The sequence below is a fragment of the Aspergillus stella-maris genome (genome assembly GCF_047715825.1).
Source record: "Aspergillus stella-maris strain CBS 113639 unplaced genomic scaffold BDV14scaffold_36, whole genome shotgun sequence".
NCBI classification, from domain to species: Eukaryota; Fungi; Ascomycota; class Eurotiomycetes; order Eurotiales; family Aspergillaceae; genus Aspergillus; species Aspergillus stella-maris.
The window spans coordinates 247,430-274,854 of record NW_027396830.1 but is presented as its reverse complement, the minus strand read 5'-3'; the positions used below and the strand labels follow the sequence as shown (position 1 = coordinate 274,854).

Sequence of the window (27,425 nt, the reverse complement as noted above, 5' to 3'; positions counted from 1 at the left end):
GCAGCTGTCATTCCGCGGATGCGGGGTAAGCCATGAGGTTATACAGACTCTCCTCGGCATCGCTTTCTGTCCGCTCCATTCCGCTCTGCCAAAGCTTAAAACCGTCGCCTGGTAACAATCGTCAGGGCGCATCGATGTTCATTGCATTCTGCATATTGCTTGTGATGGGCGACTGCATACTTGGTGCTGGGCTGTTGCCACTAGCCCTAGAACGGTGGAGTTGCAGTGTGGAGTGGTTCCGCTTTTTTCCGAAAAGGAAAGAGACGTTTGCAAAGGTACGATTGATATGATTATTATTGACAGGGGTGTATGCAGCTGTCAGATTTGAGGACTTGGTGGGCTTTTCTCCCAGGATAATTTTCAGACTCAGCGTGCAGCCCTATACGGATATCTTTTCCTTCTTATACCTCACACCCCTCTTGGCACACCACGTCAATCGAGGGAATCGACACCATGGATGAACAGCCTCCTACGAGCGACACGAACAGACTCGTCGCTGCGTCAGATAATGGCGGTCTATCAGTGCTCGGCGTATTTCCGACCAGGGGTGAAGGATCCCGACGCCATAGGGGGGCATGGCCAAGACCAGGAAAATTCTCCCATTCGCTCAGTCTTTGATATCGTCCGCCAGAGCAGTGGTCTAGACAGACCCCTGTCCAGACAGTCTCAGATTGATGAAATCTTACTCGATGCTGGGAGGCAGTGGGCCTATCTAAGCTGTTAGTGCCCTGACCGGCAGGCCCCAGAGCCCCAGACGGCCCGACAAATTGCTTCCGCTGATCCTTGCTGCGCCGCGCAACGCTCGAATGAAGGCCAAGTTGCCAACTGCTCTAGTGGGCTTCCCTTTTTGTCCAGCGGTCCGCCCGACGGATGGCGCGTGTGTCAGATGCTCAGATTTGGCCCCAACCCCCAAGCCATCCGCTTCCCCGATGCCCACTATCAACTCCACCGTGAATTCGCTACGAACCTTTTTCCGGTGACATCTGTCAAGCCAACTGCGCCCTCACTCGAGCTGCCAAAGAGAGCACTCGCTGACGACCCGCCGGCAAGCCGATCTTCCCTCAACCCGAGAATGGCAGCCTGGCAGCCTGTTAACTTTGCCCGGGAGCCGTACTTTTGTGCGTCTTGATAGGCTCTCCTGAAATTTCTTCAGCTGGGGCTGCTCCTATCAGCTTTCAAATACCTTGAAGGGTTAAGATCGTTCAGACTGCATGCATTCGTCAGTCTTAAGCAAAGCCCGGTCCCAGAGGCCCGGGACCAGCTGCCCATGCGTTCGGAGTCTGAAGAACTGTCCTGAAGAACCGCTGAAGAACCGTTAAACCGTTGGACCTTGTGACGAACTGTTCGCACAATGGGGTCGGCAACTCCGTTCCAGAAGGAAGCCTGGTCTGAGTACAGCATTGGCGTGGTAGTGCTCCTTTTACGTCTCTTTGCCCGTTTCAAGGTCGTCGGGATCAAGAACTGGCAAGGAGATGACTGGTTTACCATCGTCGCTCTCATCTTTTGGACGGTACTTACCTGTTGTCTCTATATTTGAAGCCAAAGCTGACCCGACAGGCCGAACTGACTATGCTTGAGCTCATCGGGCAATGGGGAACCAACATTGGCCTCTCGGATGCAGAGCGGTTAGCCATTTCGCAGTCGCCAACAAAAGAAGCGAACCTCATCGCGGGATCCAAATGCTTGATGGCTGGATGGACGTGCTATGTGACCCTGATCTGGTCGCTGAAGGCGTGCATGCTCTTCTTTTACAACCGTCTCACGTACGTCCCCCATATAATCCCCAGTCTCTACAAACAGCTGACAGTCCAAGTCTCGGTCTCACGCAGCAAAAATTGGTCAAGTTTAATATGGTGCTCTGCGCCTGCACCTACGTCGCCGTCATCTTCACCATCTTCCTCCACTGCCGCCCGATCGAGAGGCATTTCCAGGTCTACCCTGACCCCGGCCGTATGTCCTCCCCCACCTCATAACCTGCAGTTGATTGCTTACCAGTGTCCAGTCAACTGCTCCGCCGACTTTGTTAATTACATTGTCATTGCAGCTAGCAACGTTGTGTACGTACACTTGTCTTTCGAGAAACCCTGATTTGCGCTGACCTTTCAACCCTAGAACCGACGCAATTCTGCTATCGATCCCTCTTCCTCTCCTCGCCAAAGTCCGCCTCCAGCTACGCCGGTACGCTCGACATTGCCTACCCTCATATCTAGATCCTTGCTAATAAAGCTGCTACAGAAAACTCGTCATCGGCGTTCTTCTCTGCGGCGGTGTCTTCGTCATGGCGGCTACACTGCTCCGGTGTATTCTTTCCATCCAGGATATCTCCAGTATCAACAACAGTACTATTTGGGCTATTCGCGAAACGGTATTCCTCTCTTTTTCTTCCTTCCCAGCAAGCAACCACATTAACTGACATTAATTCTCTGATAGTTCGTCGCAATCATAGCCGTCAACGCCCCCTGCATCAAACCCCTCTTCTCATCCTCCATCTGGCTGCGCTCGTCCTCGAAAGACCCCTCCTCCGGAAGAGGAACATATGGCTACGGCTACGGCAAAGGCGGAACAAGTCTCGGATTATCAGCAATGGGCCGCTCAAAGCATACGCAGCTTGACTCGAATCCCGGGACTAAGCCCGGGCGCGACAGTGATGAGTTTGGCATGCTTAGGAGTGTGGCACGCGCTGAGCCAGGTGATCATGATAGTCTTGAGGATGAGGAGAGGAGGCATGGGAAGAATGGAGGGGGCGGTATTCAGGTTACGACCATGTATGAGGTTCGGAGTGATGGAAGGAGTTTGAATTGATGTCTGCACTCTTTGGAATTTGGAACTGGTCTGGAATGAGAACGGAATAGATTTGGGTTTACTATTAGACTTGGTTTAATTGGTATTTTCATTTGTAAATATTTGAGAAATTGATCTTTTCTTCGGTCTCTAGGTACCTAAGCCCTGATAGCCGGTGACGTACAGCTTTCCATAGCAACAATGTGCAATAATTGAAAGAGAGTACCTTGCGCCTATAATCAACTTAGTGGATCCTGGTACTTATGTATGCTATTATTTAGTCTGAAGCCCAGAGCTGCCGGACTGTGAACTTATGAAGTACCCACCAGCTACCAGCCCCATCTGATTCAGAACATTTGAAACAGCAAACAGGACTGAGTCATTTCCTGCCTCTTTTCTTGCTCAATATTCATCTTCTAGACCTCTATCAACTAAGCGGGGCATCACGACAAATCATTGGCCTGAGCATAAGACTCGCATGGGACCCCTAGTCGGTTCGCTGAGTCCACTCCTCATAGCAACAATTACCGAATGCCGAGTAGGCTACTCCGGTAATGCTATTGCTGGTCTAGTCTTCCCTCTGTGTACATTTATAGCCAGGTGCCCCAAACCTCAATCTCATGCTCTCCTGGGCTAACAGTGACTGTGACTGTGTGAGGCTGTCCGTACTAGCCTCTTCGGTAGCCCTCTTATCAATCCCTACAGTCGGATACACTACAGATTTACAGAAGTGGATTTACATAGAGGTCAAAGTGCCGTTGCCGCTCCTGAGCACCTAAAGTAGTGTTCCAAACCTCCAGGCCCGCTTTGCAGCTGAGTCTAGCTGCCCACGTTACTGCAGCATCGGTAGGTAGTTTTGTCTCTCCTGGAGTCCTGACCCTCCTGGAGACCGAGCTTGACCACTTTTGCGACTGGGACACTCTAGTACCTACCTTCCGTTTACTGAGTTGGTAATTCCGTCGTTTCTCGAGAGACCCCTAGACCGAGACCCCGAGACCGAGACTCCGAGAGCGACGGCTTAGTCTCCGTACAACAAATATGGAACAAAGACAACAAGACTCGACGTGCGGACAATCTCCTCCTCGCTGACGCCTTTTCGCCATATCTGGCTGCTCATCTGCAAGTCGCTTCAAATCGTGCTGTTTGACAATGTCGACAAGACGGGATGCGGATGCCGGCGATACGATAGTGAGCAATGAATGCTCGATCCAAGCTGCCTCCCATTAGACCATACAACTTTCAAAGTTGAAATGGTGGTATCGTTGTGATATACTCTCCGAAACACATCTCACTTGCTGATCAAGTGACGAGCCTTGCTCACCTCATTCACCTCTTCCCCCAAGCAATTCAGACAATATCCCAGAACAAACATTAAACTCCATCACCTCCTCGTAACAAGCGCACACCCGTTTGCCCTCGGATCCAACGAGACACCTCGTTTATCAAACCCCTCCACAAATGGCTCATCCCCATACTCAACGAGCTTGCGCATCCACCGCAGAGTATTCCGCAGGCACCTGTTGCGCCCAGCTCGCCGCGTATCAGTGTTATAGAAAACATACTTAATATTCGCCTTTTCAACGCGCCGGATATGATATAGGAGATTCGCCTGCATTCCCAGCATAAAGGTGCCTGGGCGGGCGTGGATGCGAGTCGTGGGTTTGACTTCTTTGTCCTCCTCGTCGTCACAGTCTTTCGGAAATAGCGGATCACAGTCATAGATTATCACAGCCTTCCCCTTCCCATCCGCGACCTTGATCGCCGCAACACCCCAGACGTGCCAGGGTTGCTTGTCCCAGGCAGAATCACCAACCCAGCTCCTCGTCCATGTGCTGAAGCAGCCGAGCCAAGTGGACTTGTTGTGTTTCGGGGCGTGCCACCACATCGCGAAGGTCTCGCGGTGTTTTGCGTCGGGGATGGAATCGCGCCAGTTGGCTTTTGCTTGAGCATGTGTGAATGTTATGGGGCGGCTGTGCACGTTGGGGGCGTTGGGGTGGTACTTGTTGTACTTTCTGAGGTAGCGACGGGAGAGCTTTTTGGCCATGATCTCTGGGTTGCGGGGGAGGCGGAGGCGGAGGCGATGGGGCTTGGGGGGTGGGAGGGTGATTGTGATGTTTTCGAGGTCTTCGTGGTTGATCTCGTCTTTGGGATTGGTGATGGTGTTGACTGGGGTGGTGAGGTCCATTGTGGAGGTGAGATGTGTTGCGGGTGAGATGAGATGGCTGACGGAGTGTGGTAGAGGAGGAGTGATTACAGCAAGCCTAACAGAATCATGGGCAAAGTAGAACAACCCCGTGGAAGAGAAGGTTTCCAGGTCCAAGTGTTACTCAGTACATGAGCAAGCTGAGGTTATTCATTGTTAACCAAGAGCAGTCACTACAACACCAAGACGCATCCGATACTCGAAAATGTCCCTGCTAGCGCGACTTGTGAAATTATCAATTGGTTCATCGACGTTTTCCCTGTGTAGTTTTATGCATGCAGCGTCCACCCTTCTAGATGCCTGCAACCACTGACAAGACTGCACTAATATACTTGACCCTAGAAACAGCAAGGTGTCCAACGTGCCCGCTACCACCAAACTCGACCGTCTGCACTGAACAGCTTCCCTCAGCCACCCGATGGGCCTCATCCGCATGATCAACGATGTCTCTCCAGGGAACCATAACATCCGACTGTGAGTACAAATACATCCGCCTCGTGCCTGGCCGTAAGAAACAGCTCGAAGGATCATTCAAGACACGACGAGTCTTCGCTATCACATTTTGATAGACACCCACAGAGTCGAGGAGCGCGACAGCGCCGACGACGGAGTATATCAAAGCAGCGCCAAGTATCTTGATGAGAATAGACTTTGGTAGCGCGAGCATCATTGCGTTGGCAGACAACATCGCCGAAGGTGCGCCGGGACAGCTGTCTAGTACCAACGATGTCACGGGCAGGGTTGCGGATGGATGAAGAAGGTGATATGCCTCTGCCAGCTGCACTGCGGCGTGACTTCCTGCATTCGAGAAAACATGAAAAATCAAGCGACGGTTTGGTACCTGACTACAATCAAGAAACGCGCGGATTGTAGCCACCGCGGGCCTGAGTTGCTGGAACTGCGCGGAATCGGAAGTTCAGACCATGTCGCCGACGACAGGCTGAATAAGAAGGATGTCTGCCGATGGTATGTTGGTTTGGTATAGATGTGTGTATTTGGCAGTGTGCTTTGGCGCAGCGAAGAGCCAGGCACATACGACAATCAAAGTGGGTGGTTCGTCGGTGCTTGCTTTTTTCTGACCAGATTTGCATAGCGATACCTGGTTGTTTAATCGCGAGAAGCCGCGAAGTTCCACGGAAGAGTCCATGAAACTGAATTCAATACTTCTACTGAACAGAGCGAGGAAACAACGGCATCAGTTTTGTTGGGACGCCAAAGCAGCTGTGGTTTGAAGGACCGATGGGCACATGCAGGGGCGGCCAATGATCTGTTAGCCTTTCTTTGTTCAAAGTTCTTCCTACAAGGTCTTAGCTTCGTATTGTCAAGCCTTCAGTAATAGCGTAAACGATGTCTAACTCTCGCCAAAGAGTTGACCTAGGCAAGCTGGGAGCATCTCTGAAGCCGAGACGGGCTCGAATAATTATAATTTCACGATTCACGAAAAGATGGCGACACTGTGTGGATATACTCTCAGCAATAGGCTGTGATGTCTCGCAGATAGCCAGACTCATCGAAAGCACAGTAACCGAGGTAATGATCTCAACAAGCAGAAGGGAACAGGACGAGGCCCGAAAAGGAAGGCAGCGGTGCTGATGGAGAATTGTTTCCCCGGTCACATGATTCTCCCCGGGGTCTTCGGCGACAGAGGGAGTAGTGCACGCGGTCTCCCCCTTCGCTGCCTCACCCTCTCTGATGCTCATGAATGAATTCGTATCTTCTGAACCGGGCTCTCGGGTCCATCCCTCCGCCCCTTTTTCATACCGCCCAAGCCGTCCGCCTCGTTCACAACCTTGAGCCAGCTCCCAGAATCCGCTTCTCGAGCAACAACGCGCAATCCACGAAAAGCGAAGCCCAGTTCCCCGACTTAGATGAGACGTTTGCGCATAGAGCCGGGGCAAACGTCCTAGCAATTGATCAATATGAAGGTCGGTTCATGGTATCTGGCGGTGCCGACGCGTCAGTACACCTGTGGGATCTTGAGGCACGGGGCTCCGAGCTCAGTTACACTCATGAGCCAGTTACTTCCATCTCCAAGTTCTCGCACGACGCAGCCCATTCACATGCTATTACGTCTATTTCGATATACCCCTTCGATCCTACGCCCTCTACAATTATTACGACCTCCCACGATGGCACCCTAAAGCTGTCGGCTTTACAACCAGCCGCCATCACGCCTGTTCATACTTTCAATCTTGAATGCACACCATACAGCCATTCGCTGTCTTCCCACTCCAGTTCTCCCCTGCTTGTTGCAGCCGGTACCTCCGAGAAGCACGTTCGATTGCTCGACCTTCGGTCAGGATTATCCACACACGGTCTTCCCGGCCATAGCTCCGCCGTCCTCTCCGTTGCCTGGGCGCCCCATCAGCCTCATATACTCGCCTCCGCTTCCGCAGACAACCGTGTCATACTCTTCGACATTCGCCGCGCTGGTCACAATTCCGCAATAGCCACCCTTGATATGGACGATGCCGTCGGCCTTGGCTTTCCAGGTAGTACCCCATCCTCGTACCGCAGCCGCCCAGCTTTCGCATCTCATGCTCGAGCGCACAACGGTGCCGTAACAGGTGTCCGGTGGACTTCGGACGGGGCTCATATTGTGACAGCTGGTCAGGATTCTCGGATTCGTGTCTGGAAAGCCACAACCGGCGCCAATACCCTTGTGCATTTCGGTCCGCGCGTTCAGAACACTTCGTCATCACACATGGCCGAGCGAGCGCCTTTGCTGGTGCCACAGAATTATATGGGTGCAGGTAATGAAACTATTTTGTGGGCCAACTTCAGCGATTCCGATGATCGAGGAGAAATATTCATGCTTGGGCTCCGCGAAGGCAATTTTATCAAACGACTACGAGTTCCAGGCCTTCTTTCTCGCCGACCGCATGACCTCGGTCATTCGAACGCCCTTAGCGCAGCTCGTATCAACTCACTGGCTTGGCGTGGGAACGGCGCATCTGGCGAAGGTATCGAGGTGTTTTCGGCTCATGGAGATGGGTCATTGCGAGCATGGGTTTCGCGCGAATCAGAAGAAGGGCCAACAGAAGCCGAGGAGGTCGAGCAAGCCGATCGCAAGCGGAAACGCGATGTCCTTGAAGAATTGTACCAGGGCTTTGTGGGCGCATAGTCAAGTTCTGCCAGTCCGACCGCCTGAGCGATGACCTTTGCCACTGCCAGCAAGTGTTGGACTGTTGGAGCTCTGGAAATTTCAACCGAGTCTTGCTTCGGAGACCCCCGACACCTTCCCCCACTCCCCTGCCAGTTGACTGGATACAATTCATCTGATTGGCACCAGCAACCCCCACGAGGCCACGGTCTCGTTTAGATCTCAAGCCCAGACCACTTGTTGCCCAATCAGGAACCTCGTCCGGCCCGCCGCCGCGAGTTTATCAAAATCCTGCACCTGCTGCAACTTTTCTGCTTTCCCCTCGCTCTTTGCTTTTTTCCTGCTCCTGGTCTTCTGGACAATCCGCTTCTTGCGATCGGGGTATTTGAACCGGCCACAGACGAGCGACTTCAGGGAGTTTTGCGCTCGTTCAGGTCATAAAGCTCCCATCAAAAAGCCTTCCGCCCGCAGCGCCCCCACCTTATCCAGTCAGTACTCCGCACGGTGCACGTTGGAGCTATAGTCGCGACTTTCAGCGTCAACCACCAACCACCATGTCCGACAACAAACTCCAGACCACGGTGCAAACCGTTGTGTCAACTCCCGATAGCGAACGACCGGTCTCTGCGGGCCCCAGTCCATCCGGAGCCGAGTCCAGTCCCGAGACCCCCGCAGACCAGATTGATGAAGAGAAGAGGGGATTCTTTGCATACTTTCGAACAAAGGAATTTTACATCACTCTCATCCTTGGGTAAGCGCACTCACCCAATGAGCCATATCGCTTTGACTGATAATTGTTGCTGTGCAGACAGTTCCTTGCCATCGCTAACACCGGTACGAATACGTTCAACACCCTCCTTGCCAATAAGGAGACCTCGATACCCGCTTTCCAGACCTTCTTCAACTACTGTTTGTTGAATCTCATCTTCACGTCCTACACCATCTACAAATATGGTATTAAAGGCTGGTTTCGCATGCTCTGGAAGAGCTGGTGGAAGTGTGAGTTCATGGTCAACGAACGTTGTCCTGCGCAATTGAACTAATGATTCAACTGCAGATGTCATCTTGTCGTTCTGCGACGTCGAAGGCAACTACTTCATGGTGTTGGCCTACGAATACACCACCATGATGAGCGCACAGTTGATCAATTTCTGGGCCATCGTCATCGTTGTTATCGTATCATTCATCTTCCTTCGCGTCCGATACCACATCTCTCAGGTCCTCGGTATTTTGATCTGTATTGGCGGCATGGGTGTTTTGATCGCGTCGGATCACATCCAGGGAACAAACGGAGGCGAAATTTCGCGCGGCAATCAAATCAAGGGCGACCTTTTCGCGTTGCTCGGAGCCAGCTTCTACGGCCTCGCCAACACTGGTGAGGAATACTTTGTCAGCACAGCGCCGGTATACGAGGTCATTGGACAGATGGGTTTCTTTGGCATGATCATCAACGGTGTCCAGGCTGGTATCTTCGATCGCGATTCAATCAAGAATGCGCACTGGGATGGGCAGGTTGGCGGCTACTTGACTGGATACACCTTGTGTCTGTCGATTTTCTACTCGACGGCACCTCTTCTGTTCCGCCTCGCCTCTGCTGCATTCTTCAACATCTCACTGCTTACGATGAACTTCTGGGGTGTTATCATCGGTATCCAAGTCTTCCACTACAGCGTGCACTGGATGTACCCGATTGCGTTTGTCCTCATCATTGTCGGCCAACTCATCTACTACCTTGGCCGCAAAGTGCTTGGAGAAGCGCGCAAGCCCTGGCTTGGTAAGAACCAGGAACGCGGTGTTGCTGGTCTTTTCACCGCCAAACGAAGGATCGATGCCAGCGCCGCTGCCCAACACGCCTCGCCGGCATGACGGAGCGAAGATTCAAGCCGCTCTGTATGCTGATGCTGCTTGCATAGTTTTGTATTTTTAACCGCGTGTTCGTTGTTGAGGTATTGCCGCAAAATCAAGCAGAACATCATACTTCTATAATATGTAGATCCAATGCTATCATGTCTTAGCCATTTGTTCCTTTGATCCTCCTCATTTAGTGTTGCCGTGCAGCGGAATGACTGCTTGACCTCCCCTCGTCGTTCAACCCCGTATGTCGTACGCGATTATGATGTCTTTTGTCCGGCTAGTCTGAGGTCAGGAGGATTCACCCACGGAATCGCTGGCTCTTCGCCAAAGGATGATAACGACGCCCGCGTGCAGTCCTGTACCCGAGAATGGGGCTGAAGTGCCGCGAATTATAAAGCGATCCATCCACCGTTGTGAGCTTCGTCGTGATAAGCTTTGGACTGCGCCTTATGGAAGACCGAAGAGGATAGAGACCTATTCGCCGCGAGGTCTCCGTTCCATTCTGAGCAAACCTGATTTAATCCGTAAGCGCAACGAACAAACTAGACGGCTACTACGTCCATTATCGTTCTTTTGGTCCAGGTTTGCTAGTCTCTGCACTCCAACAGCCCCATGAGCTTAACCCACAAAACGAAAGGAATAAGTAGAGCACCTTGGGGTGCATAGGCCAATGGAATGCTATGTATTATGTTTCACACTTGCTGGCACCCGAGACCGCTGCAACTGTCTGATTCCTTCGATAATCGACTTGTCTCCAACAACATGGAAAGTGGGGTCTACACAGGGATCCTGCCCGTGGTTGCACAAAGCTAGCTACAAGAGTGGTCTATGCCGTGGTCTAGGTGTGAAGCTACAGGGATAGCTGCATGTCCATGGAGGGGGCCGGCCGGTCCACCCCACCTTTGTGATAATGTGAACATTCTGGGGATGCTTCTTTCTTTTCCTCTCCATATCTGAGAAAATCTCACGCTACACTCAGTATTCCACTGCAACCATGGATGTTTATCATCTCTGGCTCGCCTTGTTTGGGCTCGCCATCTTCCTGCTGGCCAGGTCTATCTACCGCTTATATTTCCACCCGCTCAGCCACATCCCAGGCCCCAAGTTAGCCGCAATATCACATCTATATGAGATCTACTACGATATATGGCGTGGAGGAAGATACCTCTTCCAGATTGAGAAGCTGCACCGGCAATACGGTACGCTCAGCGGGCGACCTCAGCCACTCTGAGTACCCTCGAACCACGAGTTAACTAGAGCATCTTACCAAAACAGGCCCCATCGTCCGAATCACACCCCGAGAAGTCCATATCATTGACCCGGAATTCTACGAAGAAATCTACGCGGCCGCCAGTCGACGCCGCGAGAAAGATCCCGCATGGGTCCCCATATTCGGCACGCCCACGTCAATGGTAGCGACAACGAACCACGAACACCACCGGTTCCGACGCTCGGTGTTGACGAATTTCTTCTCGAGACGCTCGGTGCAGAGTCTCGCGCCTATGATCGAGGAGCGCACAATGGCTCTCTTAAAGCGATTAGAAGAGTTTTATAATACCCAGACAATCGTACATCTTGATGATGCCTTCTCTGCCCTGTCAGCTGATATTATTACTTATTACTGCTATGGCAAGCTGTGGTGCTTTGTTGAGGATAAGGACTTTCGCATTGATATCCGCGCGTCAACGACGGAGATCACGGGGCTAAGCCATATAAATCGGACATTTCATTTTATTAATCCAGTACTGCGCAGGATGCCGGGGTGGTTTATGCGTTTGATTATGCCGGGGAAGACGGGGTTGTTGGACTTGCAGGATGCCATTCTGGAACTGATTTATTCATCTGCCAGAGAGAAGTCCGGGTCTGGAGATGCAGATGAGAAAGAGGGCGATGACAAGCGCCGTGCAATGTATCACAACCTGACGGACCCTGTTCTTCCGCCTGAGGAGCGCAGTGCGCAGCGCCTTCAGGATGAGTGTCTTGTTGTTCTGGGAGCGGGAACCGAGACTACGGCGCGGACTCTGACAATTGCAGCTTACTATCTTGCTGAGGATCCGGATGTGTTGATGAAATTAAGGAACGAGCTTAAGACGGTATTGCCTACGGTTACGAGTACATGCTCGTGGACGGAGCTTGAGAAGCTCCCTTATTTGGTATGCCCGACCCAGTATCCATGGTTTGAAACATCGATTTATATGTATTAACACTGCCCGATTATGATTAAATGATAGGCAGCAGTAATCAGCGAATCCTTACGCCTTGCAACGCCTGTCGTCGGTCGACTCCCGCGCATTGCACCCGATGAGACACTGACCTATAAAGAATACACCATTCCACCAGGGGTAAGCTGCCTCACTCATTCATATATCAAGTACATCCGAAGCCTTATCATAATAGACTCCAATGAGCTCATCCTCGCTTCTCCTCCATCACAACCCGACGATCTTCTTTAACCCTACCAAGTTCGATCCCGAAAGATGGATCCGCAACAATGGCAAAGCCGTGACGGGCGAGCGACTCGACCGATACCTAACCGTGTTTACAAAGGGGAGCAGAGCGTGTCTGGGCATGAAGTACGTTGGGGGTTCTATTTCTTCTCTTCCCTTCCCTTCTCTTCCCTTCCATTCATTTCCATTCTCTTTCTTCCTTGGGTGCAATGAATATTTACGCACAAGTCCATATCTAGTCTCGCATACGCAGAGCTCTACATAGCCCTCGCGTATTTTGTCCGACGCGTAGACTGGGAACTGTACGATACAAAGCTTGATGAGATCACGTTGACTCGGGACTTCTTTCTTGGTTTGAATGACAGGGGTGAGCCCGTGGTTCGGGCGAGGGTGACGGGGATGGTGCGAGATTGAGAATGGAACAGACCAGGAGATTGAAAATTGATCCTTCTATTCCTCTAGTATGGCTTTGGTCTCTTTATCTGCACAATCTATTCAATTGTACAAGCAAGGAATATACAAGATGTTAGCATGTGAACTAAGAACCGGCCCAGTCGTGGGCTACCGTTACATCTGAGCACTCGGTATCGTCGTAGGACTTCTTCACGCACTCGATGTCAATATCAGTCTGCTTTGCAAGCCAATCATGGTGGCTATCAGGATCCTTGATAAACTCGTTTGCGGAAGGAAGAATCCAGTTCCCGACGATAGACAAGTCACTATCATCAGCGTCAGGACGCTGATCGTATACAACAATATCCGGCATTTCCTTAGGATGCCGAAATCTCCACCCTTCATGCAGTCCAATGCGGGTTTCCGAGGAATTAGAAGAATTAATGTTCGCTGCCGCCAATTCAGCAGCGAAAAGGTGATGCCAAAAATGGGGCAGAGGCTCATTGTATGCAGTGATCACCGCATCCTAAAGATGAAGAACAAGATTTGTCATATTTGAGTAATCACTAAAGTTACTCTGTTTTCTGCCCAGCGCTGGTTTATTCATCTAGGACCCCGTGTAGATTTGAAATCTGCACTCGGGTGATTAAGGCGAGATCAGATAATCATACTCCCTGTACTAGGCGCAGCTGTACCTTGCTCTCGAAGTCTCACCGTAATACTATTATCACACCTGGGCTAATGCTAATCGAACAGAGTCTGTACATTACTCACACAGTGTCTTCCTCCGCGCTCCAATAAAGCAAACTCTCTAGGCCCGCCTTCGATGTAAATGAGCAACTTGCCTGGAGTACTTATTCTTCCGCAAGAAACACAGATTGTCTTGCGGCGCTCGTCAGTCTCCATTTTATTACTAACAGAGCGACCAGAGCCTTCATTGGAATATTGAAACTCGCGAAAACTAACATTATAACTCGGATATGCCTCAATGTTCAGCCGAGCGCGCCACTCATCGTCCCACTGGTTATTGTTCCGTCAAAGGTCACCCCTTGGAATGATGGCGCCCTCTCGCACGAATACGGGAACAGAGTTGATGTCCAGCGTAAATGATTTCGAATCTCCACCATTGTAAACATCCTGCTTATTGAAGTACTCCAGGTATTTCTGATCTTTGGGAAAACAGACTTCTTTCGTGCCGCCCTTCCTGGTGATGGGTGCTACCAAGAACCCCTCGCCGAAGAAGTAGAATTCATCAGAATCCCAAATACTATCGTCCTCAGGGGTTTCGAGAAACAATGCTCGCATCACCGGCAGGCCATCGAAGGTTGCCCGGTAGATGTAGCTCTGTATAAACGGCACCAACTCGTGATAGAGCTGCGCGGTTTCGCGTAAGACCGCCGTCAAATCATCTGAATAGTCGTACCGGGGTACACTATCCTCGTAGAGCATGACTTCGTAGACTGGACTGAATGTTAAGAACCCCATTCAGCGAGCCCACTGCTCCTCAGTTGGTTGGTCCGTTCCAATCCTCCGGGTATACCCTCCACAGTCGCTGCCCCAGATTAGGAACCCAAGCAGGCCCGATCGAATGCCGTTCCCTAATGCTCTGCAGTAGCCCGTCTTCGTCGCTGGATGGGTCAGCAACCCATACACCAGTGTACTTCCTCGACAGGTTGTCCACGCTTCTCACGAAATTGTAGAATCCTGCTGCGCGGTTGCTTGCCGGGGCTCCCCACGCCTCAGTTTGACCTTCGTACAGGAGCTTGTGGAACAGGTACGTCTGGATGTTTTGTTCCCAGACTGGCATTTCATCTTCATCGCCATCGCCTCTGTCGATCTTCTAGCCCTTGATTCCGAGGTTTGGAAGCCAGTCCATTTGTTCCTTGAGATACTTAGATGTATCGGGGTTGGATAGGTTTAGGACACGACCGGGTTGCTCATCTGATGCCGCTTCGAGCAGCCAGTCGCGGGATTCGGAATCGTTGTAGAGTTGAGAACCAGGGACAGCTCTATTGGCGACCCAGACCTGCACGGGTTAGCTGCGATGATTGTCTCTGTCTGGCGGCTAAGCAATACCTGAAAATCTAGTCCTTTCTGCGCTACATTTTTGACCAACTCACTAACATTAGGCCAGTATTTCTGATCAAAGTCGAAATTGCCCCAGCCCTCAGTCCCTGTACCATATCTATAGATCACATAGGCTGTTAGAATCACAGGATGGCATGGCAGGGTTCTTGTGCAGTGGAGAGAATACTCACGGCCGATCAACCATAACAGCACTAGCCCGGATCCGATGCTGAGCTAACTTATCCACAACGTCTTCAAAAAACTCCTGAGAATCGTTGACACCTTCTGGAAATCCGGAGGTCCGCTGGAAGTCGTTGTGCCAGAACTTAGGCCCATACGATCTAGGCAACCACAGAGGTGATGTATCCGTCAACCCCGCGTACTGCGTCAAGAGACTCTTAAAGCCGTCCTTGGACTTGGGTGATAAAATATAATAGGTTATCTCCGTTGCGTTGAAGATAAATTGGACTTGATTGTCCTCGTTGGAGAACGAATATGATCCCATGGCCTGAGTGTCTGTGTACACAGCATAGCCTGCGCTAGACACGAAGAAAGGTGAGCGGACACTGGCATAGTTGATCCCATCGTTTCCTTGCATTCCTTTGAGGTCAAAGGCAATGTTCGAGTTGACGATCGATTCGTTGAATGGGTGTGCCCAAACGCCGTAGTGCAGCGTGTTTTCGACTGTTTAGAATTGTGCACCAGTGAATCCTAGCGAGCTCTTAACGTCCACACGGACAATCGTAGGTGTTATGAAACCAAAGTCAAGAGCTGTGTCTTTGGAGTCTCTAGACACGGCAATCATACTAGAATTTTGGGATCCGGCTACAATGCCAGAGTTTGCAACAATAGTGTGGTTTTCGCCATTGCTAATGGTAAAGAAATAGGGGGACTTGGACTCGATACGGAGGGAATACAAAGAGACTCGGGCCATAGTGGCGGCAGTCAAAAAGCACGCCAGAAGTTTTGATGGCAGCGTAGTTCAAAGATTGTAATGGTCGCTGATTGCTCTCAAGGTTATTGTGTTATACCGTGTACCTCGATTTAATAGCCTGCGCAAAGGGGGGGGGGGGCCCTGGCGCAAGTGTGGCACATGCGTCTCTCCGTAATTTACGGGAAAATTTTTTTCGCCAGAAACGCAAGTCTGCACCTGAAGATCTCCCGAGGTGAAGTACAAACCCCTGGTAGTTGGGTTTGAACATGATCCGGCGAAATAGATCGGGACAATCAGAAAAGTGAGAAGGCAAGAACAAATCCTTGCTCAGAATATTGCCATTTCCACCAGGCCCGGCACATGCCTTTCCGACGGTAGCATACAATGGTGACCCTTTGTAGTGCTTCGGATGCATGAAATGCAAATTCCCTCGATTGTATCCCTCCCTACATACTGTACTACTGACAGGGCTAGCTTCTCTATACGATCAGATAAGATAAGATAGTGATTCCAGTGGCAGAACTCCCCACCGCTTCGCCTACCGCTTCGCCTACCGCTTCGCCTACCGCTGTAGACATCCGGAACAACAAGGACCCGGATACCCCTCGTCGTCATCGTCGTCATCGCCTCACCTCCATTGTTCGCGATAGACAGAAGAATGACAGGTCAACGGCTAAAGGCTGCCATTCTGGTGGTCTCTGACACTGCCGCACGGGATCCCTCGACGGACCGGGTCATTGGCACGTTGGGAGACGTCTTTGATGCGGCGGGGTCAACCAGCTGGGAACAACCCATCGCCAAGATAGTTCCGGATGATGTGCTCCAGATTCAGCAGTCTGTCTGCGGCTGGGCTGATGGACATGATCCGTTCAACCTCATTCTCATAAGCGGTGGGACGGGTTTTGCCGTCAAAGACAACACGCCCGAAGCCGTCTCGCCACTCCTCCACCGCCAAGCGCCTGGTCTGGTGTATGTCTCTCGTTAGCTTGATACATGGGTAATACTGACTGTATAGTCACGGAATGATTGCTGCGTCACTTAGTGTTACACCCTGTAAGTAAATCCGTAGTTATACGTGACCAATGGCTAACAATTGCAGTCGCCATGATGGCCCGTCCCGTTGCAGGGACGAGAAATAAATCACTGGTCATCACTCTACCTGGCTCTCCAAAAGGCGCCAAGGAGAACCTGGAAGCTATCATCAAGCTGCTACCTCATGCATGTACGCAAGCAGCTGGTGCGGACTCGAGAACACTCCACGCTGGAGGCGTGAAGAAGCTCGAAGCCGAGGCAGGTGTGAAACCAGAGCCCAAGCACGAGCACCATCATCACCATCACGACCACTCCCACTCTCATTCTCACTCTCATAGCCATGCGCATGGACATGCTATCCCAAGAGCTCATACAACGCCTTCAGAACGCCAATCCAATGACCCTGCTGCCGGCGCAAACCGGCGGTATCGTGAGTCGCCGTATCCGATGCTGTCTGTGGAAGACGCATTGAAGATTATCTCAGAGCAGACTCCCGACCCAGAGGTTATTGAACTTGCAGTCAGCACGGATCTGGTGGGATATGTCATTGCGGAGGATGTCTACGCCGCCGAGGCTGTACCAGCGTATCTCGCTAGCATTGTCGACGGGTACGCCGTCATTGCACCATCATCACCAGATGCCGGTTCCAATACAAAAGGAATCTTCCCTGTCGCATCCATCACTCATGCAAATGAAGGCGGGACTCTCACACCACTCGAACCAGGCACAATTGCACGTATAACAACCGGGGCTCCCCTTCCGCCTAATGCTAACGCAGTTGTCATGGTCGAAGACACTTTACTAGCATCTTCAACGCCAGATGGCGATGAAGAGGCCACTGTCGAGATCCTGACGGGGGAGATCAAACCGAATGAGAACGTCCGCCAGCCAGGGAGTGATGTAACTCTGGGCTCCAAGATACTTGGGCGCGGTGATCTGATCACGCCCGTTGGTGGTGAGATAGGTCTCCTAGCTTCGACAGGAACAAAGACCGTCAAGGTATTCAAGAAGCCTACTGTGGGTGTATTTAGTACAGGCGACGAGCTCGTCGAGCACGATGACCCCAGAACTCTCCAGGGAGGACAGATTCGCGACTCAAACAGACCGTCAATCCTGTCTTGCCTGAAATCCTGGGGTATCCCCGCAGTTGATCTTGGTATTGCCCGCGATACCCCGGCCGGCGAGCTAGAGGCAAGCCTCCGCAATGCCCTGCGTGGGGTCGGGAAATCCAATAACAGCGTCGACGTGATCATAACAACTGGAGGCGTCTCAATGGGCGAACTCGACTTGCTGAAACCCACCATTGAACGCTCCATCGGCGGCACGATCCACTTTGGCCGCGTCTCCATGAAGCCCGGCAAACCCACTACATTCGCCACAGTCCCATACAAACCGACATCATCCTCGCAAGGCCAGCAAGAGCGCAGCAACAGACTCATATTCTCTCTCCCCGGAAACCCAGCCTCGGCACTTGTAACGCTAAATCTATTCGTTCTTCCATCACTTCACAAAATGCTCGGACTAGGGCAGAAACCAGCTGCCCTGGGCCTTACACCGAGTCTCGGTCTACCGCTTGTATCAGTAACTTTATCGCATTCATTCCCGCTTGACGCGAAACGCACGGAATACCACCGCGCTATTGTTACGGTGTCGCGTATGGACGGACGGCTCTATGCAACAAGTACCGGCGCGGAGGGAGTGGGACAGCGCAGTTCCCGTGTTGGAAGTCTAGCTAGTGCCAATGCGCTGTTGGTTCTCCAGCCAGGGAAGGGAACAGCTGCCCAGGGGACTTTGGTGGAGGCGTTGATGATGGGGCCTGTGCTGGCTGAATAGATAACAGATATATGCTATGAATGTGTAACACCAAATTTGGAGTTCTCCCTGTTTGCCTACATAGCTTCGCCGGTGTGAATTGTTGAACGAGAGTTCTTACAGGATAATTGCGGGAGGCCCCAAGACTTGCGTGGAACATAGAAAGGCAAGAGACAGCCGCAGCAGCAGCAGCACGTAAAATGTTTAAACATTGCATTGATATATCTGCTCTGTAAGAGCGCCAACAAAGCAGACAGATTCGGTATCCGACAACCCAGGTAAGCAATATGAAGTCATCTGCGGGGTAAATTGCGAGAGCATGCAGCCAGCAGTAGAGAACACAAAAGCACACATGGAAACACCACCTCATGGTTGGTGAGACGCTGTACCAAGGTTCATCACGCAATTTGGCCCGGAATGATGGCAGCAGGGAGCTGGAGTACAAAAGAAAGGTCATTTTCCGTCTCGCGCTTTTTGCCGTTATCCGGGTATAGTGGTTGGCAAGCACATCCGAACAGACAAGACCTCCTCTGATTACCAACGTTGATCGTAAATCTAAAACATGTCCGCCGCTAAAGAATTCGAAGCTGCGAATGCGCGTTACGCTGCGTCTTTCACAAAGGGGGACCTGCAGTTGCCTCCTCAGCGGTAAAGTCGTCGCCTCCAATGTCACTGCACCTAGTGTAGACTAGGTCTAATGGAGCTCGGTTTGGCAGGAAAGTCGCCATTGTGGCATGTATGGATGCGCGTCTGGGTATGCCCGTCAGAACCCGCTCGATTGTTATTTAATCTCGAGGCCACTGACAGCATGCAATAGATACAGCCCGGGCACTAGGCCTAGAGGAAGGCGACGCCCACGTCATCCGCAATGCTGGCGGCCGAGTAACCGACGCACTACGGAGCCTCGTAATCTCACAGCAGTTACTTGGGACAAGGGAAATTGTTATCGTGCATCATGTACGTAGACTGGGAGGCTCTGTCTGGCCTGCGAATAGCGTCACGAGCCGGGCATGAATGGAAAGATCTAACGCACAACTAACAGACGGATTGCGGAATGTTAACCTTTACCGATGAGGTGATTCGAAACAAGATACGAGAAGAACTCGGCCAGAACGCGGACCATATTGCGTTTCTCCCGTTTGCTGATCTTAGGCAGAGTGTGTTGGAAGATGTCAGGCTTGTGAAGGATAGCCCGTTGATTCTGGATGTTCCTGTGACCGGGTATATCTATGAGGTGGAGTCTGGGAAGATCGTCAAGGTTGAATAGCCTGATTTAGGTTGATTTGGTTAAGGGGGAGAGCTGGCGTTGCTTTCTGGTTGAGTTGGGGATGGGGAGTGTGTGAAGGTTTGGCTGTGGGGGCGTTGGCGTTTTCGATAGGGGTGGGTTGATGCATAAGAGGAATTGTGGCAGATGCAAATTATTTTACTGTAATATTAGTGTTGCAAGTATATCCATCATATTTAAATGAAAGTGTATGGGCTACGTTGCGAGTACTGCAGTGTATGTAAATGCAGAACGTCAATGCCTGAGGCATTAAATGGAGACTCGGGGTAGGGCTGAGGCCACATGCAACTTTTCAATAGTACTCTATTTCTCCTCTATACAAGCAACATGCATGAATTCTAGCCTCATCTACTGAAATACCCTTGGCAGTAAAGATAGAATTACTCCACGAGGAGTTTGAGGATGATGGACGCTACGCAGAGATTCAGAACCCAGTGGCCACCACCTGGCTGATATCCTTTCTGCAGATCCAGAAACTAGACGAAATAGCAAGTGACGCCTATCTGTCATTCATGGCTTGCATTAGTCCACGGGATATACCAGAGTCCATTCTTCCACCCACAACATCTGCAAAGATATGCCGAGGCAGAAACTCTGTTCCGAACTGTCCTGGAGATCCGAGAAAGAAATTGCGGAGTAGAGGATCCTGATACTCTTACCAGTCTTAGCCACGTTGCTGTGGCACTCGGTAAGCAGGGCAAATACAAGGAGGCAGAAGCCATGCACCAACAGGAACTACAAGGATTAGAAAAGGTTCTTGGTCCTGAGCATCCCGATACCCTCATTAGTATTAGGGATGTTGGATCCATACTTGCATTGCAGGGCAAGTACAAAGAGGCAGAGGTAATGCATCAACAAGCACTACTAGGGTTAGAAAAGGTTCTTGGCCCTGAGCACCCTGATACTCTTAGCAGTTTTCATGACTTTGGTTTGGTATTCGCTAATGTGGGCAAGTATAAGGAGGCAGAGGCCATGCAGCGACGGACACTTGAAGGTTATGAGAAGGCTTTTGGTTTTAAGCATCCTGACACTCTTAACAGTCTTAATAACCTTGGTTCGGTACTTGCTGATCAGGGCAAGTACACCGAGGCAGAGGCCATATACCAACAGACGCTTGGAGTTTATAACGAGGTTCTTGGTTCTGAACATCCTGAGACGACTACCTGTCTCAATAACCTTAGTCTTGTGTTTTACGGCCAGGGCAAGTATAAGGAGGCAGAGGCAACGCAACAATGGGTACTCCAACATCGGAAGAATATTCTTGGACCTGGCCATCCTGAAACTCTCAGAACCATGAATAACCTTGCCTTTACTTTGAAAGAACAAGGAAGCATCTTCCAAGCTTTAAGCCTAATGAAGGAATGTGCCAACCTGTTCAATCAAGTACTAGGCCCAGATCATCCACACACTATACTCTCGTCTAATACCCTCAGTGACTGGGAAGAAGAAAAAAACCAAGCTCCTGAAAATCAGAGTCAACAAGCTTCATCAGACGCCCCTACTCCACACTCGGTGCAAACTTGTGCCAGTGATTGTTCGACATCAGCTTCAAAGCCTATAGGCCATAAACGACGAATCTTCCTGAGTTTGTTCCGAAGAAGGTGACAAATACTCTTGGTTGAAGGTTCATCGGCATGATCAGCTTCGGAATCTAGCTGAGTGCGGCTCACCCACTTAGGAAGGCAGAGATGGCGTCGACAGACGAGTGGGCTAAACCTTTTGTGGTGGCTGTGGCTGCGCTGAATATGGTTCTCGACTGCACAATCCTCTGGATGCCGCAGCCTATTGTTTGGGGATTGCAGCAGACGCTCAGGAGGGAGATCTTGCTCTCGGTCCTGTTTGCTATTGGAACCTTGTAAGTAGTGTTCGCTCATCTTCTCCACTGATGTTCCTACCTACTTGATAGCAGGCTAATACGTCTACTTCCCGGCACCAGCGTCTGCATCACTACAATTGTCCGAGTATACTACCTCTCAAGAATAGAATATAACGAGACTACGTCTTCGCCCATTCTCCATCTCCCCAAATATACCTTAACCCCGCCTTGACAAAGTAAAGTAAAGTAAACTAGCACATTAACTAAATCGAGACAGCCTGAGCCCTCGGAGTCCGGACAAAGCTTGAAATGACCCTAGATGTAATCTTCGCCTGGCTCCCCGTAATAGCTGGGTTAGCGCGCTTCCTGGATTCTCGACGTAAGAGAGAAAGACCACGGACGGGGAGTGATCCGAGCAGCGCGTATAAGAATTCGGATATACCAGGAGAGTTCCATGAGCCTTTCAGCGTCTTAGGCTAGATGCCTTTGGTTTTTTGAGTTCAACGATAAAGCCAACAGGATACGCCCAGGATAAGGGTCACCAGGAGCAAGAGGAGTGCTGGATTGACCTTGGAGAATGGGATTTGGGCTGCTGATGTGAGGACCGTGCGGGTCGGGACGGAGATATACGTTTTGCGAAAAAGATATGTGGGTGGTATCTCGGGGTATACTGATAGTTGTTAATGCTTGCTCTATGCTGTGAGTCTTACAGCAAAGGGACCTATCTCCATGCACGTCATAAGCATGGGGCATAAGCATTTTGGTGGATTCCCATGGTTCATCGAGACATTTGGCTTCGCGTACTCCTTTAGGTCATCATGTAGTGCATGATACGCTTCACAATGAAGGACACACTGAATGATAGACTATCGATGTTTGTCAGATAGGGTCACTGGCAGAAGCGAAGTAAGTGAGACGGTAACCGATATCCTGTTTTTGATTCGGAAGAGAAACTGCTATATATATCCACGATACTAGCCCGCATATCTTGGACTTAGACCGATCCGAAGCCTTGACTTTCAATTTTCATCCTCGAATACATCCTCGAAGCTAACCTCCTTAACTCGACCCCCAATAAGAAGGGAAACCCTATCAAGCGGATCGTTTTCCTCCGGTTGCAAGAAAACACCCATGCTTCGAGCTTCTCGATCATGCTCCTCATCATAGGGATCACGCTCGCAGAGATATTCGACCATGCGCGTGTGCCAATATCCCTCCAGGAATTCCCAGATACTGAGCCCGAGCTCATGATATTTCGCATCGAACTCGAGAATAAAATTTTCGAGGACCTCGACGCCTTGTTTGTTCTCTTCTGCTATTTCCGCGAGAGCTTTTGGTGTTCTTCCTATCATTCCATGCACTTTGACAACTTTTATTGATTTTCCGTTGTCTATTTCAGTGCAGCATGTATGCTTGACACCTAGGGCATCGAATGTGAGAAACCTAATGAGAGCTTGGTTGATATTTGTACTAGGTTGACACCAATAGATCAATATGTTAAGTAGTGTCCAAAATGAGAAAGAGTTGCCAGTGAATACTGTCTTATGCGACTCGGACATGATCTGTCGCAAGGCGACAGAAAATATCGTACACCCGTTTGGACTGCAAGCGCAAACACAGCTGTCTCTTATAGACGGGAGAGAAAACAGCTCATTTGGGCATGCTGGGTACCCATCTATTAAGCGACAAGATGAAATTTTATGGTGTTGCGAGTTGAGAAGAAAGTATTCGGCGACGCCAACGCTGAGCAGATGGGAGACTGTGGCAGAGGATTGGGGCAATTCACGACGGACATCTGCGCCCGCCGAGATAAGCTAGCATTTACTGCCCACATAGAAATTGAAAATGCGGTCGGTAGATGCCATCATTAGGGGCGTTACTCCGTTTGAGTTCGGCTGATCAAGCTCCCTGAAGCCGGCGTTGTACAAAGCTTGCATGGCTTTGACGGATTGCCAGTTTTCTTGATAAAGAGGATATTCCCTAGGCTCAACTAGAAGCGACGGATCAATAACTTTCTTGTGAGCAGCAATTGCCTTGCAGATTTCTGAAGCATGAGTATCCGGATGTGTGCCGTCATTCAACCCAAATGCTTGGATTTCATCCTCGCGCAGGCAGGACCTCGCGATCATGTATAGTCTTTGTCTGCGTTTGACAAGCTCATCCACAAGAAGGGATAGAAGCCGTGGCGAGTGTAGATATGGATCGCTGCATTCACGCAGCCACCATCCTAAAATCTCACAGCCAGCATCGAAGAGAAGTTTATATAATCGATAGTAACTCTCGAAATAGGGATCTGTCTCTTTAGGCCTATACAGGTACGCTAAAAGCAAGTTATTCCATCGAGCTTTCGCGCCTGAAGCTAGAAGTATTTGTATGCCTTTAGGCCAACCAATCGATAGTTCCAGGAGTGAGCACTTGAAGAATTGCTGATCTGGCATGACGTTTCCGATCTCTATGGCGAATGCTAATTCTTCCTCGGATTCCTGAAATATAGTTCTTATAATATCAGGGATAGATACGACTGGAGACCATGTTAACACTTTGAAGGACAAAGATTTAAAGGCAGTGACATACGACTTTCATCTCTCTTTAAGATATACCTTATTTTTCAACCGTGCTTTGTGTGTTAGATTTAGTTTATTGGGAGTCCAGGAACCCCCATGGCCAGCAAGATAACGAGCCAATGCATACACCTCTTCGTTAAAGACAACATGTGTTATCAAGCATCCAAGAAGGCCCAAGGGATCAGTATTATCAGGTAGTGCACCGTGGTCTACGAGAAATCTCGTGAGTGTCCAAATGCTAGGGAGTAGCTGTCGGTTACCACCCTCCATACACACAGCTTGCATCTATACAATATCAGAGCACTGGATCATCACTAACACGGAATGTGTACGTACATTAAGCAATGTGCGATACTTTCCAAACGTATCGAGGTATAAAGCTGAGGGTGCCGCCTCACCCTTAGAAAAGACCGGCTGAAGCCTACCAATAAGGTTCGAGACGACCTTCCCAGCCCCGTTAGGCGTTTCCTTGTGGTGTATGCTAAGCCACATCAGCTCCGCAACGCTTCCCTTCCATTTGAGGATAGCCTGTAGGGTCAGAGCAGGCGCAATAGAAAATGCCCCGGCTCCGGTCGACATCGAGAAGAAAGCGGTAATTGCGAGACGCAGAGGAGCGCATGTGTATTTGTATGTTCTGATCATGGCATTCTTGCGTTGTCTGGCCTTTCTGGTATAGACCTGCGCACAATAAATTTCAACGTCGCAGCCTGCAGTATCCGAAGCCCCAGGGCCCATCAGTCTCGTGCTTAGCTTGGGTTGTGTACCCTTGATGAGCTCCGCGCAGGCAATATGGCAGTCGCACCATGACCTTACCAGCGCTGGAGCGGGTATCTGCTTGTTTGGTATGGCCTGCATGTCCAGACGCTAGTTACAAAGTTAGCCACTGCAATGATTCACTTTGTCAGAAGGGATTGCCACCATCTGTTTTACTTCTTCAAGGAGCGTCTCCTGCACAATCTCTACTTTCCTGATTATTCGCGTCGAGCATCTATGATGCTCAATCAACCAAACTATAAACTAATGAGGGATTCTACTTACATGCTGAGGGTGGTCTGCAGAACTGCCTGAATTTTATTCAGATCCTCCAGCATATCTTTCAGCGTCGCCCTCCGAAATGGATAAACGGCCTTGCTTAAATGTCCTTTCACCTTCCCAGTCAAACCTGACACTGGCATCTCGACATGAAACCGAACCAATGTCTTCTTTAAGCTATCAATCATCCTTCCCAAACCTAGGGCTTTCTCTCCCAGATCGGCGGTAATTTCAGTGTTAACCACTTCGCTCTCCTCGATCAAATCGCGGAGGTCTTTAAGGGGTTGTTTTAATCCTTGCGCTGTAATTCTGATCCTCTCAATGTCCTGATCGTAACTCTTATAGGCTTGGCAATAAGTCACAAGATGCTGGCACACTTGCAGCCCGAGGGAAATCACCCCGACGGCGCTCGCCGCGGCGGACAACGGGTCTGACATGGCGATGAAGCTGCGACAAAAAAGGAGGATGAGATGCGTGGACCCAAAAAGGAGGATGGAAGACACTGAAAAGGCGAGAAAGAGTTTGATCATCGAGGTGCACAGCCGGCGGGGGCTGATGCGCCTGTTGTCTATCTGGCACCAGTGATACGGCGCTCACTTGCAGGACGCAGCAATGCCTAGACGCACCAAAGGCTGAAGACGTAGAGATTGCAACTTTCACCGACTGAAATGGTTGAAACTGAAATTAGAGGTTTTTTATACCTATCTGGAAGAAACAAACGTAGCTAGTCTTGCTCATACTCTTTCTGTATGCGACGTCTGCTTATATATACCCCTTGCAAACCTCAACCCCATTGCTTGTTCCCTACAGCGGCTACATGAGTCCTATGATCCTTCCAATGAAAAAGTATCGTTGGTGAGGAATCATTGCTCGAAACACGATTTGAGCTGTCATTCGTTGCGTTCCCACGTTGGCACTTCCCTGCAGCCGTCTGCACCGTGGACGAGAATAATGTACGATCATGATCGAAGTCGTTACATCCATTATGTTTCCGCTTCGAAAGGCCTGCTCAAGGCAGCCGTGATTCTACTGAATGAATAGAAGCACACGAGTTAACAACCCATTCCTTATTAGTACGGGGAGGCCAGGATCTCAGAAGCTTCAGAGACCGCCTGCGCTCGGCGAACATGGCTTGAAGCTTGGTAGTCCGAAATTTAGGGCTTGTTATGTAAACCCAGCTGGGATGGAGGAACAAGCTGTCAAAATTCTCGGAAATGATGTCGCTTAAGCAAAATGGAGCAAATCAATCGGTCGTCATGCCATCCAGAAGAATGTTTAGCTGAGTGTCAAGTCGTTTTAGCCGCGGAAATTTTTGAAGGGAGCCGAAATGTCCAGAAGTCGGCTCGTCAAACCATGACTGCGAGTTGCTGAAGACTCTCGATGTTCCTGCAGCGTGTCCCAGACCTCCAGCACGGTGATTCTTGGAGCTGGCGCGCCATTTCATATATTATGATGTCAGCAACTCGAGAATTAAGCCAGTGTTAGTGGCAGATGTATAAGCGCCTGGACATCAGCGAAAGAGGGCTTGGGGGTCGGTTTTACTACCACGCGCAGGGTCTTCAGTCGGCAAATACTGCGACAATTTTCGCGAGAAAAGCAGCAACTCCCTCTATCTCTAGGTCATACAAAGACGGTGTACGCAGCCCTGAGAAGTAGACGCACGGCTGGTATCATCAAGCCTTAAAACCGGATCAGACGTTCAGAGCGAAGGCGTGGCGCCAAATCCATGGACCGAAACCGCTGCGAGCAGGTGCGGATGCGCTCAATGTCGCAAACAAGGCAATGCATCCTCGGAATAATGTGTAGTAATGTTGTTGTGCTGATGTTTCCGGGGCAACGGGGCGGTCCTTCCCGGCTGTGTAACCATCGGCAGCGGGTCGCTCCTTCCTTGATAATACCCCACCTTATCTGGACTCTCGAGGCATACAAGACCATACACCAGCCTGGAACAAAATGGTTGTAATGTTTTGGACAATGCAGACAGTCTCCATCCACAACTACCCATGTATACCATGCATGGTTCGCCGATATGCACCCTGCACCACCTGCAGCTTGTGTGGATCCGCTCCATTTCCCCTCGTGGGACACAGTGGAGATGGTGC

General features: G+C 50.5%; 10 protein-coding genes across 10 annotated transcripts; 7 read left to right on the top strand and 3 right to left on the bottom strand.

The window, feature by feature from the left end:
* Positions 1-1,351: 1,351 nt before the first annotated feature.
* On the top strand, positions 1,352-2,802 carry BDV14DRAFT_190564 (uncharacterized protein; the record flags this gene model as incomplete). Its single annotated transcript, XM_073771354.1, has 7 exons — positions 1,352-1,510; positions 1,558-1,763; positions 1,814-1,950; positions 2,003-2,057; positions 2,113-2,178; positions 2,236-2,365; positions 2,431-2,802. The coding sequence occupies 7 exons, from the start codon at positions 1,352-1,354 to the stop codon at positions 2,800-2,802; spliced, it is 1,125 nt and encodes a 374-aa protein (XP_073627028.1).
* Positions 2,803-4,162: 1,360 nt separating this feature from the next.
* Positions 4,163-4,966, bottom strand: BDV14DRAFT_201315 (uncharacterized protein; the record flags this gene model as incomplete). Its single annotated transcript, XM_073773730.1, has 1 exon — positions 4,163-4,966. One exon carries the CDS (start codon positions 4,964-4,966, stop codon positions 4,163-4,165), a length of 804 nt encoding a protein of 267 aa, XP_073627027.1.
* A 1,720-nt stretch (positions 4,967-6,686) lies between these two features.
* BDV14DRAFT_190563 (WD repeat protein) lies at positions 6,687-8,108 on the top strand (the record flags this gene model as incomplete). Its single annotated transcript, XM_073771353.1, has 1 exon — positions 6,687-8,108. One exon carries the CDS (start codon positions 6,687-6,689, stop codon positions 8,106-8,108), a length of 1,422 nt encoding a protein of 473 aa, XP_073627026.1.
* A 294-nt stretch (positions 8,109-8,402) lies between these two features.
* Positions 8,403-10,113, top strand: BDV14DRAFT_80649 (DUF914 domain membrane protein). Its single transcript, XM_073777568.1, has 3 exons — positions 8,403-8,838; positions 8,896-9,086; positions 9,145-10,113. Exons 1-3 carry the CDS (start codon positions 8,642-8,644, stop codon positions 9,951-9,953), a joined length of 1,197 nt encoding a protein of 398 aa, XP_073627025.1. The 5' UTR covers positions 8,403-8,641; the 3' UTR covers positions 9,954-10,113.
* Positions 10,114-10,746: 633 nt separating this feature from the next.
* On the top strand, positions 10,747-12,897 carry BDV14DRAFT_80643 (cytochrome P450). The gene is made up of 5 exons (XM_073777567.1): positions 10,747-11,140; positions 11,217-12,094; positions 12,173-12,283; positions 12,339-12,514; positions 12,628-12,897. The coding sequence occupies exons 1-5, from the start codon at positions 10,936-10,938 to the stop codon at positions 12,800-12,802; spliced, it is 1,545 nt and encodes a 514-aa protein (XP_073627024.1). The 5' UTR covers positions 10,747-10,935; the 3' UTR covers positions 12,803-12,897.
* Positions 12,898-13,525: 628 nt separating this feature from the next.
* On the bottom strand, positions 13,526-15,782 carry BDV14DRAFT_209592 (glycosyl hydrolases family 31-domain-containing protein; the record flags this gene model as incomplete). The annotated part of the gene is made up of 8 exons (XM_073775681.1): positions 13,526-13,801; positions 13,856-14,246; positions 14,280-14,379; positions 14,435-14,610; positions 14,674-14,807; positions 14,858-14,966; positions 15,040-15,448; positions 15,551-15,782. 8 exons carry the CDS (start codon positions 15,780-15,782, stop codon positions 13,526-13,528), a joined length of 1,827 nt encoding a protein of 608 aa, XP_073627023.1.
* Positions 15,783-16,401: 619 nt separating this feature from the next.
* Positions 16,402-18,931, top strand: BDV14DRAFT_80636 (bifunctional molybdopterin adenylyltransferase MobB/molybdopterin molybdotransferase MoeA family protein). Its single transcript, XM_073777566.1, has 3 exons — positions 16,402-16,751; positions 16,798-16,835; positions 16,882-18,931. Exons 1-3 carry the CDS (start codon positions 16,441-16,443, stop codon positions 18,645-18,647), a joined length of 2,115 nt encoding a protein of 704 aa, XP_073627022.1. The 5' UTR covers positions 16,402-16,440; the 3' UTR covers positions 18,648-18,931.
* A 257-nt stretch (positions 18,932-19,188) lies between these two features.
* Positions 19,189-19,943, top strand: BDV14DRAFT_209590 (beta-class carbonic anhydrase; the record flags this gene model as incomplete). The annotated part of the gene is made up of 4 exons (XM_073775680.1): positions 19,189-19,274; positions 19,343-19,380; positions 19,444-19,583; positions 19,669-19,943. 4 exons carry the CDS (start codon positions 19,189-19,191, stop codon positions 19,891-19,893), a joined length of 489 nt encoding a protein of 162 aa, XP_073627021.1. The 3' UTR covers positions 19,894-19,943.
* Positions 19,944-20,631: 688 nt separating this feature from the next.
* On the top strand, positions 20,632-21,770 carry BDV14DRAFT_201307 (uncharacterized protein; the record flags this gene model as incomplete). The annotated part of the gene is made up of 2 exons (XM_073773729.1): positions 20,632-21,512; positions 21,590-21,770. 2 exons carry the CDS (start codon positions 20,632-20,634, stop codon positions 21,768-21,770), a joined length of 1,062 nt encoding a protein of 353 aa, XP_073627020.1.
* Positions 21,771-22,746: 976 nt separating this feature from the next.
* On the bottom strand, positions 22,747-25,760 carry BDV14DRAFT_201306 (uncharacterized protein; the record flags this gene model as incomplete). The annotated part of the gene is made up of 6 exons (XM_073773728.1): positions 22,747-23,117; positions 23,553-23,869; positions 24,419-24,576; positions 24,628-25,155; positions 25,222-25,279; positions 25,330-25,760. 6 exons carry the CDS (start codon positions 25,758-25,760, stop codon positions 22,747-22,749), a joined length of 1,863 nt encoding a protein of 620 aa, XP_073627019.1.
* Between the last annotated feature and the right edge of the window lie 1,665 nt (positions 25,761-27,425).

What these genes read in the sequence shown, in the direction of transcription:
- BDV14DRAFT_80643 (XM_073777567.1), top strand. Translation starts at nt 10,936, where the DNA reads ATGGATGTTTATCATCTCTGGCTCGCCTTGTTTGGGCTCGCCATCTTC. An exon ending in TTGAGAAGCTCCCTTATTTG is followed by an intron (nt 12,095 to 12,172) that starts GTATGCCCGACC and finishes ATTAAATGATAG; the next exon opens with GCAGCAGTAATCAGCGAATC. An exon ending in AATACACCATTCCACCAGGG is followed by an intron (nt 12,284 to 12,338) that starts GTAAGCTGCCTC and finishes TTATCATAATAG; the next exon opens with ACTCCAATGAGCTCATCCTC.
- BDV14DRAFT_80649 (XM_073777568.1), top strand. Translation starts at nt 8,642, where the DNA reads ATGTCCGACAACAAACTCCAGACCACGGTGCAAACCGTTGTGTCAACT. An exon ending in TACATCACTCTCATCCTTGG is followed by an intron (nt 8,839 to 8,895) that starts GTAAGCGCACTC and finishes GTTGCTGTGCAG; the next exon opens with ACAGTTCCTTGCCATCGCTA. An exon ending in CTGGAAGAGCTGGTGGAAGT is followed by an intron (nt 9,087 to 9,144) that starts GTGAGTTCATGG and finishes ATTCAACTGCAG; the next exon opens with ATGTCATCTTGTCGTTCTGC.
- BDV14DRAFT_80636 (XM_073777566.1), top strand. Translation starts at nt 16,441, where the DNA reads ATGACAGGTCAACGGCTAAAGGCTGCCATTCTGGTGGTCTCTGACACT. An exon ending in CGCCAAGCGCCTGGTCTGGT is followed by an intron (nt 16,752 to 16,797) that starts GTATGTCTCTCG and finishes CTGACTGTATAG; the next exon opens with TCACGGAATGATTGCTGCGT. An exon ending in GTCACTTAGTGTTACACCCT is followed by an intron (nt 16,836 to 16,881) that starts GTAAGTAAATCC and finishes TAACAATTGCAG; the next exon opens with TCGCCATGATGGCCCGTCCC.